We start from the raw sequence: 17480 nt of genomic DNA on the forward strand, positions 1-17480 counted from the left end.
AATCCGACAAAATTCTTACTGAACGGTAATCTGACAAATCTGTAAACACACAGTCAATAATAATCAGACACAACTTATACTTATAAACTGACACACTTATAATCTGACACAATCTGTAATCTGCAGCTTGACTAGCTACCTGAAGAATCTGTAAACTGCTACATAACCCTGACAGAGTCTGAATAATCTGTGACAGAATCCCAGAAAAAAACCTGCAATCTGACAAAACCCCACAAACCTGGAAAGACCTGCAATCTGATAAAAATGACAAACATGTAAACTAATCAATACAAAAAAAGATGAATTTTATGATAAAAATTTATAATTTATTTTTATAATAAAAATTCTAATCTTGACTGACTATAATTTTGTAGTCATAATATCATAATATTCTATTCATGTATATAAAGATTATATAAAATATACACACATACAAACATATACACATATTTACATAAATGTGTGTGTCTATATGTATATATGTATATATGCATCCTATGTATATCACTCAACTTCATGTTTATACATATATAAATATGTTGTTATTTATATTTTAATAATTTATAAGAAATATATTACACTAACATATTTTAGATTTTTTAATATTATAAATCAATATGTCAACCATTTAAAGTTTTTTTAAATAATTTATTTCAGTTTATATATATATATATATATACTTTTAATATATTATTTTTATAGTATTCATTCAATACATATAAGCACCTATTATGTATTTGAGGGTTTGTTTTTAGATGTTGTTTCTTGGTTAATTTCTGACTTATAAATTTATTTATATTATTTTTATAATATAAGAACTTACTTATTCTAAAAAAAAAAGAACTTACTTATAGTTGAAACATGAGATGTTAAAAATATAATTTTCTATAATGGTTTACTATATGTAAATCCTAAGAAAAGTATATAATCATTAAAAAATATTTTAAGATATATTATTATTATATTTTTAATTTATATTTAATAAATTTAGAATTATCAAAAGAATTATTAATTTTCACTTTCAAGTAACTTTTCACATATAATATAGGAGAAATTTGGACAGTAAATTATCTTTTTGAATTATCAGTTTTGGAGAAATTTATTAATATAAAAATGGGTAAGATAATAATAAATTAATATAAATTATTTTTATAATAATTATATATATTGATGAAATTAAATTTTAAAAATTAAAATAAATCATCAAGAGATGTTATTTTTTTAAATTTCTCATATTTCAACTTGTAAATCAAAATTGATTTATAAGTCATCAAAATATGACACAAATAAGTTATTCGTCATTTAGTGACTAAAGCACAAAAAGATTGTCTCAACGTCAAGTATATATATATGTATTTGTAAAATTTCATTTCATGTCATTTGATAGAATCTATTTCACTTATTTAAGTTATTTTAAACCTTTATATTTTATAATATTTTTAATAATCTTATGATGTGAAGAGTAAACTTTAAATAAATGATAATTATTTTGTATTTCATAAAAATATAGCCCATAACATTGAGTAAAATCTCTATAAGTTAATGACGTTTTAGACCACCTAGTCTAACTAATATATCAATATTATTATTAATCAAAATTAAATATGTATGACCGCTATTATGTTGGGATTTATATTCTGTTATCTAAATATTAAGTAGAATAATGATTTTAATAATTTTTAATATTAAATTTTAGTGATTAAGTGATAATTAAATTAGAATTACTTATAAATAATAAATAATATTTAAATAATAAATATAAGGCACTATATAAATTAATGTAATTCGGTCCACAAGTCTTTAATTTAACACTTATCCTAATTAGATCCAATTATATAATTAATTAATATATATATATATATATGAATTATTATTAAAAAGGGAAATCTACAAAACTACCTACCTTTTCTTTAATTATTTACAAAAATACTACCTTCCAGAATTATTTTTAAAAATACCTTTTCATAAAATTGTTTTTTCAAAAATACTGTTTGCAACTTTTGCAACCTCATTTGCAACTAGCCAGCCGTGTTGCAACCTCTTTTGCAACTTCATCTGCAACTGAATTTCTGATTTCAAGTTCCAGTTTTCAAATGTCGTTTTCGACCTCATTTTCGGAATCGATATATATATATATATATATATATATATATATCGATTCCGAAAATGAGGTCGAAAACGACATTTGAAAACTGGAACTTGAAATCAGGATTTGTAATTGCATATATGGTTGCATATGGTTGTATTCAGTTGCATATGGTTGCATTCAGTTGATTCTATTGTAATCTAATGGCCCCGCCAGGGGCACACCATACATCTGTTGTTACTTACAGTTTTCAGTTGCATTTAGTTGCAACTGAGGTTGCAAAAGTTGCAACTGCAGTTGCAACCTCATTTGCAACTTTTGCAACCTCATTTGCAACTTTTGCAACCTCATTTGCAACTTACAGTTTTCAGTTGAACTAGTTGCAATTGCAGTTGCAACAGTTGCAACAGTTGCAACTTTCCATTTTTATTTGCAACTTTTGCAACCTCATTTGCAACTTTTGCAACCTCATTTGCAACTTTTACGGCTGCGCCGCCCAAGGTTGCAACAGTTGCAACAGTTGCAACTTTCCATTTTTATTTGCAACTTTTGCAACCTCATTTGCAACTTTTACGGCTGCGCCGCCCAAGGTTGCAAATGAGGTTGCAAAAGTTGCAAATCGTATTTTTGAAAAAAAAATTTTATGAAAAGGTATTTTTAAAAACAATGAAAAAGATGGTAGTATTTTTAAAAAAATGATTTTACAGATGGGTATTTTTAAAAAGATCCCTATTAAAAACTAATAAATTAAGATGTGTGTTATAATTTTATTTTTTTAATATTTTTATCATTAATCAAATACATCATTTTAATTTAAATAATAAAATTTTATTCTTTTTGTATAATATTAATAAATTAAAAACAACGTAACTCTATGTTTCACTAAAGTACATGTCACTTTGGCGTTATTCTGTAAATGAGAAGGTCCGTTTTGAGAAAAGTGGATATTTCCAATTTACTTGTTTTTATTGACTAATATGATTTATAATTTTATAAAATTAGTATTTGTTCTAAGATTTGAGATGAGCTAGAGTCAAAGTACTCATGAGTGAGATGACAGAGGATAAGCCCAACCAGCTACTAAATCGTGATAATTTACTTGTTACAGTACCGTTTACTCATCCTGATTGTGGGATTCGAGAATATTATATTTCAAAAGCACAAATTTAATGATGCCTAGACCGTTTAGGAATTTACATGTACGTACAGACCTATGAACCATAAGACAAAAGTGAGGTGGCCGTCTAGATCCCACGAAAACGGCAACTCTGACTGTCAAAACATGAGCAAAACATATGAAAATGCATATTCATATGCTTACTTATAACTTTAGTTGTGAAATTAAACCAAATGATCATCTAAAGTTTAATTATTTGTTTCAAAAAAATAATTTAATTAGTGTTCAAAATTACTTTCTTCGTCTCTTTTTAGTTGTCATATTTATATTTTTGTTGGTCAAATTGACTAATTTTTGACCAAAAACATTATTTCAAAAATCCGAAAATTACATCTTAAAGTAGAATAAAAGTTTTTTCCTATGACATATTTTTTTAATTTTTTCAATTAATAAAACATTAATAAATTTCAACCAAATTTTGGTCAATTTAACCCGCCAAAAACAAAATGTGACAACTAAATTTTGAGCATATTCAGTCTAAGTTTATAAGTGTATAGCAATATTTTTATTGATTAAAATTAGTCGCCATTATATATAGAAAGACCGGTATAATTTTTAACGCGTCCAGAATTTTGGCGGCATAACCATAAGTACAAAATGAACCGGATAGGAAGCAAGGAAGCAGGAGTGATCCGAAGACAGCCAAAAAAACTTTTGATTACTATAACTTGTAATGGAGCCACGTTCCATGCATTAAATCCACAATTTCAACCCTTTGTTTAGTCCTAGTGTTTTGGCAGTTAGGTTAAGACAAAACATGCTACAAGTCCCCGACTCCATATCTTTTGTTGTTCATGATCTTTCTTCTAGGATCATGCAAGAATATATGTGCAGACACAGCACCGATTAAGGTTGTTGCCACCTTATTTGTGTCAATATGTTGGTGATGAATAGTTTGTTTGGTAGGCAAAGTCTATGCATAAGATTTTGTGGAAGAGTTTTTTCCTATGCGATAGATGGTAGGTTAGGGCTGGAACCAACCGTTTGATGATTAGTGACTGCTCACTCCATTGTTTCCTCCTTTGCAGTCTAGTTGTCTGCTTTGTTTCGAGCTAAGTTTTATGTAAGTCGGCTACTTAGCTTAGCATGCATGGTCGACTACGTAGAAATTGTATCGCTAATATTAGGGGAGGGAGTAATAGGCTCTAATTTTCTAATTTTTGGTTCATAACTGCACCAAACCCAGCCACCCTCATCCCTGACTATAACCATGTACTTTATTTGTTGTACGTGGAACTCTATGAACCGAACCGTTTATTAAATGAACTTGTATCTATCTGATGAGTTCGACTCGTATAAATGAGTTCGAGTTGGAAACATATATACTTCACGTTGGACGATCCTCTGAACAGATAATGTGCAAGGCAGATCTAGAAATATTTTCTTAAGAGAGTATCAAGTAAATTTTAAAAAATTATTTATATAATTTCAGATCAGGAGGACATTTATATAATTTTATAAAATTTAGAATGATGAAAAAATGTCAAAATTTTTTTTAGAGAGGGCAGGCCGCACGTGTCCTCATGCCTCTTATTAGATCCGAGCTATGTATAGAGATAACTATTTGATTTATGTAATTGATGTCAATAACTATCATCAGTGTTACCAGTTATTATTGTAGATTAAATTAACTTATAACTCATAATTTTTATAAAATTACATGAACCTCTAATTATTTTATAATATACTATAATACTAATTAATATTGCATGAATATAGAGATTATTATATTATTGAGATTCTGCTGCATAGAATTTAGTGAAGTTCCGTTTCTAAGTTCTTTTATGCTTAATTATTTAACATGTGCTGCTCAACCAAAATTCTCAGCAGATACATTTTCACTTATTTTTCTTGAACACAAGGTGCACGGCCGGTTGCGCCACGTTTTTCAAACTATCTGAGGGAGGCGAACTGCAGCATAATTTGGAAGGATTGTTCTTTCTGATTTAAATAATAATTTTAGTCAGTTAAATACTCTCAAATTTAGAATAATACTCCGGCAAAGCGAATCTAACATGATGCACCAACATAACGGGACACATGTCAAACGGCTAAGCATTATAAAATGGCGGCCGAATCTACGACTAACTAAGCCTCAAAGAGCACCAGATAATGCTACTTTGTTTAGTTAAAATATAAAAATAAATAATAATTAAAGTTTATTTTGTTTTTGGAAGATATAAAGGTACATACAATGTGCTCCCCCGTCCCGGCCATTTATATACGTTCACTGTTTGCACGTATTTTGAGACTCTAATAAAATATAGTTTTATAATATTTTTCAAAAAAAATAATTCGAATAACAATTTTAATCTCCAATTTTTTTCGTGAAAAAAAAATAAAAAAAATATTATGAAACTATATTTTAAACGAATTTTAAAAAAATACCAAAAAGTACCATATACAATTGAATGAGACGGAGAGAGTAATACTTTACGGCTGATCACTTTTACGGTGCATGCATAGAAACAAAGAAAAAACAAAGATTATCGAATTATTTAATATTTAGTTTTCTTGAGAAAATTATTTAATATTTAGTTGTTTTTAAAATATAATTTATGTTAATGCGGCACGTTAATTGTGTAACAGTAACAGTGGACGAGATTTGTCTTTAGTCCCAACTCCCAACCGCTTCGGATCAAATTATGCAAACACAAAGACTGATGCCGTACGATAATTATACATACTGTATGTATTTTCCCGTGTTTATTTAATCGAATCAGTTAATTACTTGATTACGTATATTTTGCCGTTACCAGATTCGAGCTGATGACAAATATCTGTGATAGCAATCATAGGCTCGTAGCATAGCAGGCATCTTTCATTTGTATTCGGGGTCGAAATAATCGAATAACATGTTTGATAATGTTAATCTATTTTCTTAATCACGTGAAAATTATAAAAATTCATTCCATTTTTTCCCAGGAAAGTAGACAAGTGAAGATGTTTCAAAGCAGTAACGACTAACGAGCATGTAAGAGTACTCTACAAAAGTTTTAGCTGAAAATCGAACAGGGCATATTAAAATAATGAAATATATTAAATTTTGAAGATAAATATAAATATTTTGTGTGTTGTGAAAAATAAATGTTGAATTCCATTTTGTTTGTTGGTAAATAAGATGAGCTGTTATATAATATATACTATAAAGAGAGCAAATAGAAGAACAAAATGACTAAGAGAATGGTGAGGATTTTCATATGATTTCAAGCAATACAAAATGCCTTTATATAGGCCATGAGATATAGGTTACAAGTATAATGGAGGGTCAAGAGTCTCCTATTAATGAGAGTAAGTTAAAGGACAAAGTCATCCACAAGCCAAAGGTCAACTAAATAAACTAATTACATAACACTCCCCCTTGGATGACTTGTACTAACATCATGCCTCATTAAAACCTTACTAGGAAAAACCCGGTGGGAAAAACCCTAGTGAAGGAAAAAGAGTACATGTGTTCTACATAGTTTAAAATAATGTCTCCCCCTCATTTTAACATAACTACAAGATGTCCCGAAGTTTGCGCATTCCAATCTTGTGTACTAACTTCTCGAAAGAAGATGTTGGAAGTGCTTTTGTAAACAAATCTGCTGGATTTTCACATGAGCGAATTTGACAAACATTAATATCTCCCCTCTGCTGAAGTTCGTGAGTGAAGAAGAATTTCGGATCAATGTGCTTTGTTCGATCTCCTTTAATGTAGCCTTCCCTGGTCTGAGTGATACATGCTTCATTATCTTCGTAAAGAATAGTAGGAGTTCCTTTATTAACTGAAAGACCACATGATTCTCGAATATGATGGACCAAAGACCTTAGCCACACACATTCCCGGCTAGTTTCATGTAGTGCCAATAATTCAGCATGATTCGAAGAAGTTGCTGCAAGAGTCTGCTTTGTAGACCTCCAAGATATTGCGGTATCACCATATGTGAATACATAACCTGTTTGAGATCTACCTTTGTGGGGATCAGACCGATATCCAGCATCTGCATAACCAACTAATTCAATTTTTGAGTCTTTAGAATAAAACAAACCCATATCCATTGTTCCTCGAAGATATCTAAATATTTGTTTCACGCCAGTCCAATGTCTTCGAGTTGGAGCAGAACTATGTCTTGCCAAAAGGTTAACAGAAAATGCAATATCGGGACGTGTACAATTGGCAAGATACATTAGTGCACCAATGGCACTAAGATATGGTACTTCAGGACCAAGAAGTTCTTCTCTCTTTTCTCTTGGGCGAAATGGATCCTTATTCTTTTCTAAGGATCGTACAACCATAGGTGTACTCACAGGATATGCCTTATCCATAATAAACCGTTTCAGAATCTTTTCAATATATGAAGACCGGTGGATAAAGATTCCTTTAGATAAATGTTCAACTTGAAAACCAAGACAGAGTTTTGTTTTACCCAAGTCTTTCATTTCAAACTCTCTTTTCAAATATCCAATTGTCTCATGAAGTTCATTTGGGGTTCCAATGATGTTTAAATCATCAACATATACTGCGATGATAGTAAACCCCAATTTTGTCCTTTTAATAAAAACACATGGACATATTACATTATTGGTATATCCATCTTTCAAGAGATATTCACTGAGACGATTGTACCACATACGACCCGACTGTTTCAATCCGTATAATGATCTCTGTAATTTAATTGAGTAAATCTCTCGGGGTCTTGAACTATATGTTTCGGGCATTTTTAACCCATCAGGGATTTTCATGTAAATGTCACTATCGAGTGATCCATACAAGTAGGCAGTTACAACATCCATTAAATTCATTCGGAGCCCTTCTAGAATTTATAAACTTATTAAAAATCTGAATGTTGTTGCATCCATTACCGGGGAATAAGTTTCTTCGTAATCGATTCCCGGTCTTTGTGAGAAGCCTTGAGCAACAAGGCGTGCCTTGTATCTCACAATTTCACTTTTCTCATTTCTTTTACGCACAAATACCCATCTATATCCGACGGGTTTTATACCTGCAGGTGTTTGGACAATAGGTCCAAAAACTTGGCGTTTTTCAAGTGATTTCAGTTCAGCTTCAATAGCTTCTTTCCATTTTGGCCAATCATTTCTTCTTTTACATTCATAGATTGATCTAGGTTCATGATCCTCGATTTCCTCAGAAATGTCAAGTGCAGCTGCATATGCAAATATATCATCCATGACAATTTCTTTTCTGTTCCACCTCTTTCCTGAAATGACATAATTTATCGAGATCTCTTCATTGTCAACAATTTCAGGTGTTTGATCATCTTTGGAAGACGTCTCTTCAGTGATCAATTCTACGATGTCATTTGATGTTCCAACTTTATTATCAAGTCTCCTTGTTTTTCTTGGAGTTTTATCCTTGGATCCAATAGGTCTACCACGCTTCTGGCGTGCTTTAGACTCATTTGCTAGCATGATTTTATTATCTTCTTCAGGAAGTTTAATCTTACAAGGAACATTAACAGCTGGTATATGTGACTTTGTCACATTTTTGACATCAGTAAATGAATCAGGCAATCTATTTGCGACTTCTTGTAGGTGGATAATCTTTTGAACTTCAAGTTCACATTGATTTGTACGAGGATCATAATGAGACAGGGATACTGCATTCCACAAATTTCTTGCTTTTCTTTTTCAAATTTTGTCTTATCTCCCCCTAATGCAGGAAAAACTGTCTCATCAAATTGACAATCGGCAAATCTTGCCGTGAATAAATCACCAGTCTTGGGCTCCAAATATTTAATAATTGAGGGAGAATCAAATCCAATATATACCCCTAATCTTCTTTGGGGTCCCATTTTTGTTCGTTGGGGAGGGGATATTGGAACATAAACAGCACACCCAAAAATTTTCAAGTGAGAGATATTTGGTTCTTGACCATTTACCAGTTGTAGTGGGGAATATTTATGATAAGAAGTCGGTCTTAACCGAACTAAAGAAGCCGCATGTAATATTGCATGTCCCCAGGCAGTAGTTGGTAAATTTGTTCTCATAAGTAATGGTCTCGCAATTAGTTGTAGCCTTTTAATGAAAGACTCTGCAAGACCATTTTGAGTGTGTGTGTGGGCAACAGAATGCTCCACTTCAATCCCAATAGACATACAATAATCTTTAAAAGATTGGGATGTAAATTCTCCTGCATTGTCCAATCGTATTTTCTTTATATTATAATCAGGAAATTGTGCTCGTAATCGAATTATTTGAGCAAGGAGTCGTGCAAAAGCAACATTACGAGTGGACAATAAACTAACGTGTGACCATCTTGTTGATGCATCAATGAGTACCATAAAGTACTGAAATGGCCCACTAGATGGGGTAATTGGTCCACATATATCTCCTTGAATTCGCTCCAAAAATTTTGGGCATTCAATGGCAACTTTCACAGGAGATGGTTTTGTTATCAATTTTCCTTGAATACAAGCAACACATGAAAAATCTTTGGACAATGGAACAATTTTATTTTTGAGCGGATGTCCATTTGAATTTTCAATAATTCTTCGCATCATTGTTGAACCCGGATGGCCTAAACGATCATGCCATATAATAAAATTTCTTGGGTCAACAGAACTTTTATTAATAGTCATATGTGACTCAACTGGATTTATGAAAGTATAATATAATCCAGAATTATATGATGGGAGTTTTTCTATCACATGTTTTCTCCCTGAGACTATAGTTGTGATACATAAATATTCATTATCACGTTCATTTGTCGTCTCAATATGATAGCCATTGTGGCGTATATCTTTAAAGCTCAGAAGATTTCTTTTTGACCGGGGGGAAAACATTGCATTTTCAATCAATAAACATGCACCATTAGGTAGCATTATACTTGCTCTTCCGGAGCCTTCAATTATATCTGATGCACCCGATATTGTATTAACATTAGCTTTGGCTAATGTTAGATGCGAAAAATATGCTTTATTTTTCAAAATTGTATGTGTTGTTGCACTATCCGCCAAACAAAATGATTCTTCATCTTTCATGTCACATAATGAAAGGCTACCGGCCATATTTCTTCAAAAGAAAAATATATAAATATTTTAGAAAATAAAATATTTGAAATAATTTAAACAGAAGGAGATTTTATAATATATACTCAAGCAATCATTTCAGAGTTCGAATGTAAATATCTTTATATTCAATAAGCAAAGCAAGGCTTTTAAATATATGATTTAATTATCGCCACCATCAAATTCGGTCATCTCCACATTCACATTTTCAAAGAAATCACTAATTCTGATGTGATCCTTTAAGGCATCACATTTTTCTTTGGTTTCTCCTCATTTTTCCTCCAATTCTAGAGGTGAGCATTTTTTTTTTAATTTTATTAAAAATGGAGAAACTGTGGTAATCATGACCTCGACCATGCCCAAAACCACAATCACGGGCATGTCCATGACCACGTCAAAAGGTCTTATTATTATTATTATTATTATTATTACAGTCATGAATAGACACAACATTCACTTCAGGGAATGGTGTTGAACCAATCGGGTTCATGGTTTTGTTCATCAAGGAGCAATACTTAAAATAAGCTCAGAATATTTTATGAATCCACGTTCACGATATTGTTGATGAAAGAGCATGTGACGGGGAATGTGGAGTTTGTTTTCTCCAACATATCTTTATCAGTGATATTCTCGCCACACAACTTTAGTGGGGATGTAATTTTAAACATTGCAAAGTTATACTTGCTCTCACTTTTATAGTCTTGCAAGCGCAAGTGATGCCAATCATAGCGAGCCTCGGGAAGTATCACTTCCGGTTTTTTTTTTTTTTTTTTTGTGTTGTCATATTTTTCTTTCAGATCCATCCAAAGAGTGTGGATCTTTTCAAAAAAAAAATCATAGCCTTTGCTTTATCTTACTCAGAGGCCTTATTATCCTCATTTATTGTGTCACCAAGGCTCATGGCACTTAGATGGATTTCCACATCCAAAATTTATGTCAAGTAATATTTTTTTTCTTTTTTTTTTCGGGTGACATAAAGTACATTGAACTCAAGTTTTATAAGATTTGATATTTCAAATACTAAAACAAATTATCTAGAGAGTAAACATCAAGGTAAGATTTTAATAAATTTATTATGTATATCACAAATAGGTCTATACTAACCAAACATCCTATTTGTGTTAAATACCAAAAACACATACTCAAAAATCACATGCTCAAATATCTTAAATCTCCCAAATTAAGAATAATATCAAGAATAACCTCAAAACATATTAATCCAATATCATAAATCAAAGAATAGCAATTTACTCTATGATAAGGCATAATTCTATGATAAAATCAAATCTGATCAGTTTCAAAGAATGTCAATTTACTCTATGAAGACGATTTTATCTGGAAAAGTATAAAACACGAAAAACGTAGAATATTCCGAGATCTTTTCAGAATGGTAAGGCTCGTTAAAAACGAACAAGTAACGAATTCAGAAAACGAATATTTGTGGACTGCAGATGCAAAATCAGCTTCTGATTATGATAGTATTTTGATATTTAAGACATCGAAATCACAGAAGATCGAAATGGAGTGTAAAGACAAAACGTAGATATCGAAAAGAGGTTTCCAGAATGGTATTGCTCATGATATTTGGAAAAATATTCAATTTACTATGAATTTTAGAAGTGACAGCATATCAACTTGAATCATACAATCAGATTACACAAAATGCAGATTTTGACATACTTACGAGCATATTTTAGAAATATGCGAAGAAGAAAAATTGTAGAGGATCAAAAGACCTTTGCAACGAATATAAGATCAATGTATTCCGATGAACAATGAACCAAATACGAAATTTATAAGACTCAAACACATAATAAGCACATAAAAATCATACTATTTGCAAGCAAAACAAAGTAAACTACAAGAAGTGTACTTACTTGATGGGCAAAACGAAATAACAAGATTTTCGTAGAATCCTTCCACTTCTTGGATTTCCAATACCTATTTACACTATCGTGCTGATAACGTGTTATATAATATATACTATAAAGAGAGCAAATAGAAGAACAAAATGACTAAGAGAATGGTGAGGATTTTCATATGATTTCAAGCAATACAAAATGCCTTTATATAGGCCCTGAGATATAGGTTACAAGTATAATGGAGGGTCAAGAGTCTCCTATTAATGAGAGTAAGTTAAAGGACAAAGTGATCCACAAGCCAAAGGTCACCTAAATAAACTAATTACATAACATGAGCAGGTTTTTTATGATAAAATGAAATTTCTGGCAGCTGGCCCAGCAGGCAGGCCCAATCAACTGATCTACATTTGTGTGATGTGTAGTGGTAAAGGGAAATTATTTGTTCCTCCCACTCCCACCCTCCGAAATCATGAATTAAATTTAATAATTTATATCATAAATAAAAATTATAAATAATATATAAATTTTGGTAAATTAAATCGTGCAACGTTGTTATGAAAATATAATCAAATCATTTGTGCTGATTATATTTGACATATAAATTTTATTAATTACAATCATGCATTATTTTTTCTAAAAATATAATAAGTATTGAAGTCACCGGTAATGACTATATTTGACATGTAAATTTTGTTAATTACAATCATGTATTATTCTTCAAAAATATAATAAATAGCGGTATTTGACTATTTCTAGAGACCGCCAACAATATTCAACTTTATCTGTTATCATAAGAAGCCATTTTAATATATTTGCATTAACTTCATAAAATTAAAACACAACATTTTAAAAATACAGGCAATTGTCGAAGTGAAATGTCGTACAAATTTAAAAAAATTTACATAATATTTCAGAATATTTCGTGTTGGTTTAAAATTGATGGCTAAAATGAACCTTAATATATTATGTAAGATTTGTTGAACATTTGAGACATTTTGTTTTGATATCACTGGCTATATGTTTATATTTTATAAATAACATGCTGTTATTATTTTAAATTTTAATAAATACAATATATTATTTTAATATGATAATAAATGATCTGCATCATTTTTTGATTATTTAATGTAATAAGTAGAATATATTATTTTAATATGATATTGGCTATATTTTTTATTATCAAATTAAGTTGATCCGTTTTATTGGAAGATAATAATCATGCAAGTTTGATTAGTATATACTGTATAATAATATTGAACATTAAATTTTCTTCCAATAAAGTCCTCTGTCGTATAAGAAAAATAAGAAGAATTACATTTCAAAATATAAGAAACGTAGAACGGAAATTTGATGACGCACAAAATTAAGAAGAGTGGGACGGCTTTGCAGCTCAGCCCTTTGTTTGATTTATTCTGCAAAATTAGTACAACAAATTATAGCAACCCTAATTTCTTTTCCTTCATGTTTTTGGAAAGTGTTTTATTTTTAACAATCATTAGTTAAGGAATAAATAAATAAATAGAGTAAATGAAAGAAAATGGCAACATTTGAAAATCAGGAGGGAGAAGACGATGATGAAGAAGAAAAGCAAGTAACTGAAATACCCCTTGTACCCCAAAGCTTAATCAAATCAAACCCCTCAACTCCTGATCATAATCATAATTATAATCTTAACCTTGATCTTAATCTTAATTACGTTCCTCCGGGTGAGCCTGGCAGCTCCAGCGCAATGATTAACATTTTCCCTCCGGTTAATCACGAGAATCTGCGTCCAGAATCTCCTGATCAGGCGCAGACTGATCAGGATTCCGAGGTGTCTCCGTCGTTTAGAGCTGAATTGGCTGCAGATGAAATACCGAATACCTGGAGGGATTTTGGGTTTAATTATTTGCGGTGTAAGGTTTATTGCCTTGTTTCGGGTTGGCGTATCCACTCTACGGGCTTTTGCTCTCGGGCGCTGACTGTCGGCGCGGCTGCAATGCTGGCATTGTGGTATTTTAGGGTGCAGAAGCAGCGGAGAAGGCGGATGGTCATGGTTAAAGAGAGTAGGGATCAATTGATTCGTGTGATCAAGGAGAAAGATGAGGTTTGTTTGTGTTTGGTTTAAGTTTAGAACATTGACGTGGAGGTGTTTGTTGAAATGTCACAACTAACTAACTTATTTATAATTGGTTTTGCAGAAGATAAGCACATTGTTACGGCAAGTTGCCCAGATGAATGAGATTTTGCTGGGGTTATACACCACCAAAGGACGGCCATCAACATAAGCATTGCAGGATTCTGTTATTCAGCTGTTGGGGTACGCGATTCGCTTGTGTTTGAGCATGTATTAATTTTGTGCATAATTTATATATTTGCTAAATCGCAACAAGAAGGTGAATGCAATGTGTCTGCTTTGTTGATTAATTCTTTTGTAATGCACAACTACTTGTTAGCTCAACATTTTGCTCCATTTCTCTGTATATTAGGACCCCCAATTCCGGGGGAAGTTTCAAAGATCACAATCTTGCTATTACTAATTCTCGACCTTTCAGTTGTTCCTAAAACCCCGTATGATTGTTATAAGTAAGCAACTTTGGTTTGATATATCAGCATCATAAACCGATCAAGCTTGGTTTGATAATCATATCAGTATCGACAAGTTGAACCCTTGCCAACTAATACAAGTATATTGTATATAGCATTGTACTATAAGCATGAACACTGCAACTTTATCCATTGATGTCCCTGTGCTCGGTTTAAATATGTATGCATCATATTCCACATGGAGAGGTTGGTTTAACACCTCCATGGTTTAATGCCTTGGGACCTTAGATAATAGCTGGTAAAACTAATTGTCTGGGACCTTGTTGGCTTGTTGGTATGTACACTAATACTGTGAGCAATCAAACAAAATAAGAAATGTTATCTTGGTGCTCAGTTTGAGAAACTGATGTTACAAGTAATTAAGATGTTCAAATAAATCAAAAACACTTATGAATACCGGTACCGTGTTGCAGGGTATATGAGAATTTACACCAACAACGTACTAGTATAGTTGCAAGAACTGGTCTGTAGTTGGATGAAAATTGCTAAAAGAGATGCCAACTACGACAATGCATAATCTGTTCTAGCTACTTGAAAGAATAACTGATTCACTGAAAATTGCTAATTGATATACAGGTATCACAACTCATATGCCGATGAGTGAATGAAAGGTTGCTCATTTCTTTGCTCATCAATAGATTAGGTCATCGTACAGTCCTGTTGCTTACACAAGAATCTCAATTTCCTAAAATTTGATGGACACATTACACGCTCTTTTTGTGCACCCATTGCTCCTATAGGCTATAGCTGACCAGAAACATAATACTAAAACCAAGGGTTTTGGTCCATGACAATCGATTGTCATGGAGCTCTTATGTAACACACAGCTCCATTACCATCAGATCTGTATTTCAAGGGTTGGGATTGAAACCTGTTTTCCGCGGACAGGGACTTTCCCTGTCCGCGGAAAAGAGTCCCTGTCCGCGGAAAATTACAGCGGATACTTAAAAAAACGAAGTTTTAATCTGGACCCTTGAAATAGAGATCCGACGGCCCTGGAAGTGTGTGTTAAACAACCTGTTCCTGGCAACCAATTGCCAGGGACCAGGACGCAACGTACAAAAGTATAAATGCAACAAACAAGAGTTTATGAATTGATGCTCAGAAACTTTTTAGGATGGGTGAAGGAAAAAAAGGAAAGAAGCCTGCAGTAAAGAAAGATCCCAAAATTGGCTGCCTTCCCTGCTGTTTTTTTAAAGTTGAAGCCCTGCTGTTTTTTTTAAAGTTGAAGGGGAGGATGCATGGTGGCAATTTCGGGTTTGGGTCGGGTTGTCTTACCCTGGTCCAGTTTTTGGATCAACCCGAAGCTGACCTGTTTAGTTACGGAATAATCCGAAAATGATCCAAAATTTATTAAAAATTATATATATATATACACATATATATAATAACTTTATGAGATTGTATATGAATAAATTTATTTAAATAATATATAAATATATCATAAAATGTATGTAATTTTTTATATAAATTTATATAATTAACATAATATCACATGTGTGTCTGTTTTCGGGTCGGGTTTCGAACCTGACGTAAAATATAAAATCCCCGATCATCTATACTATCTATACTATTCTATACTATAATATAATAAGCCAACATAGGTTTAATTTGTAGTCGTACAAAATTTTGGTTTGGTCATCTGTTTTATAACTACAAGTCGGTCACGTGTAGACTTCTCTTGCTCTTACAATATTAAAGAGTTTTATACCGTTCAAATTACAAACACTTGTGATGTCATACAAGATAAAAACTCCACCATTATTCTTTTAAATATAATTTATATATAATTTATATACTATATTATAATAAACCGATATTGGTATAATTCGTAATCGTCCAAAAAATGTAATCAATTGGTAAATATAATCTGGTTAAAATCTAATTCATTAATACTATAATACTAATAAGAATTCTTTTAAATATAATTTATATATAATTTATATACTATATTATAATAAACCGATATTGGTATAATTCGTAATCGTCCAAAAAATGTAATCAATTGGTAAATATAATCTGGTTGAAATCTAATTTATTAATACTATAATACTAATAAGATTAATCCAACATAGGTTTAATTTGTAGTCGTACAAAATTTTGGTTTGATCATCTGTTTTATAACTACAAGTCGGTCACGTGTAAACTTCTCTTACTCTTACAATATTAAAGAGTTTTATACCGTTCAAATTACAAACACTTGTGATGTCATACAAGATAAAAACTCCATCATTATTCTTTTAAATATAATTTATATATTATTTATATACTATATTATAATAAACCGATATTGGTATAATTCGTAATCATCCAAAAAATGTAATCAGTTGGTAAATATAATCTGGTTAAAATCTAATTCATTAATACTAAAATACTAATAAGATTATGTTAAAATTTAAATTATAATTAATAAATTACGAATTTTCATACCCGCCCGTGCTTCGCACGGGTTAAAGGCTAGTAATTCATAATTTTTCAAGTCAGGTTCCTGTTGGGTTTCGGGTCGTGTCGGATTTTATCAGCCGCAGGAGTATTAGGCATGGATATAAAATTTGTTATAAAACAGAAAATGACATTATATAGGAAGATCATGATGCATGAGATGGGATTTGAAAGGAATCTTATGCAAATTGCTCATCTCTCTCAAAATATCAGGGAACATGACATGAAGAACTGTAGTTACACTCTTTTCCCTTTTTCCCCACTCTCCGTTCCAAGACTCAGAAACATATTAAGTTAATGGCACTATATAAAATAAA

General features: G+C 31.4%; 1 protein-coding gene across 1 annotated transcript; it reads left to right on the plus strand.

Annotated features, from left to right (window-relative positions):
- The first annotated feature begins 13489 nt into the window (after nt 1–13489).
- On the plus strand, nt 13490–14693 carry LOC108195384 (uncharacterized). The gene is made up of 2 exons (XM_017362344.2): nt 13490–14221; nt 14316–14693. The coding sequence occupies exons 1-2, from the start codon at nt 13673–13675 to the stop codon at nt 14400–14402; spliced, it is 636 nt and encodes a 211-aa protein (XP_017217833.1). The 5' UTR covers nt 13490–13672; the 3' UTR covers nt 14403–14693.
- Nucleotides 14694–17480: the final 2787 nt, after the last annotated feature.

Source organism: Daucus carota, chromosome 7 (genome assembly GCF_001625215.2).
Source record: "Daucus carota subsp. sativus chromosome 7, DH1 v3.0, whole genome shotgun sequence".
NCBI lineage: Eukaryota > Viridiplantae > Streptophyta > Magnoliopsida > Apiales > Apiaceae > Daucus > Daucus carota.

Coding starts and splice junctions, on each gene's coding strand:
- LOC108195384 (XM_017362344.2), top strand. CDS start 13,673: ATGGCAACATTTGAAAATCAGGAGGGAGAAGACGATGATGAAGAAGAA. Junction 14,222..14,315: donor TGATCAAGGAGAAAGATGAG/GTTTGTTTGTGT, acceptor TTGGTTTTGCAG/AAGATAAGCACATTGTTACG.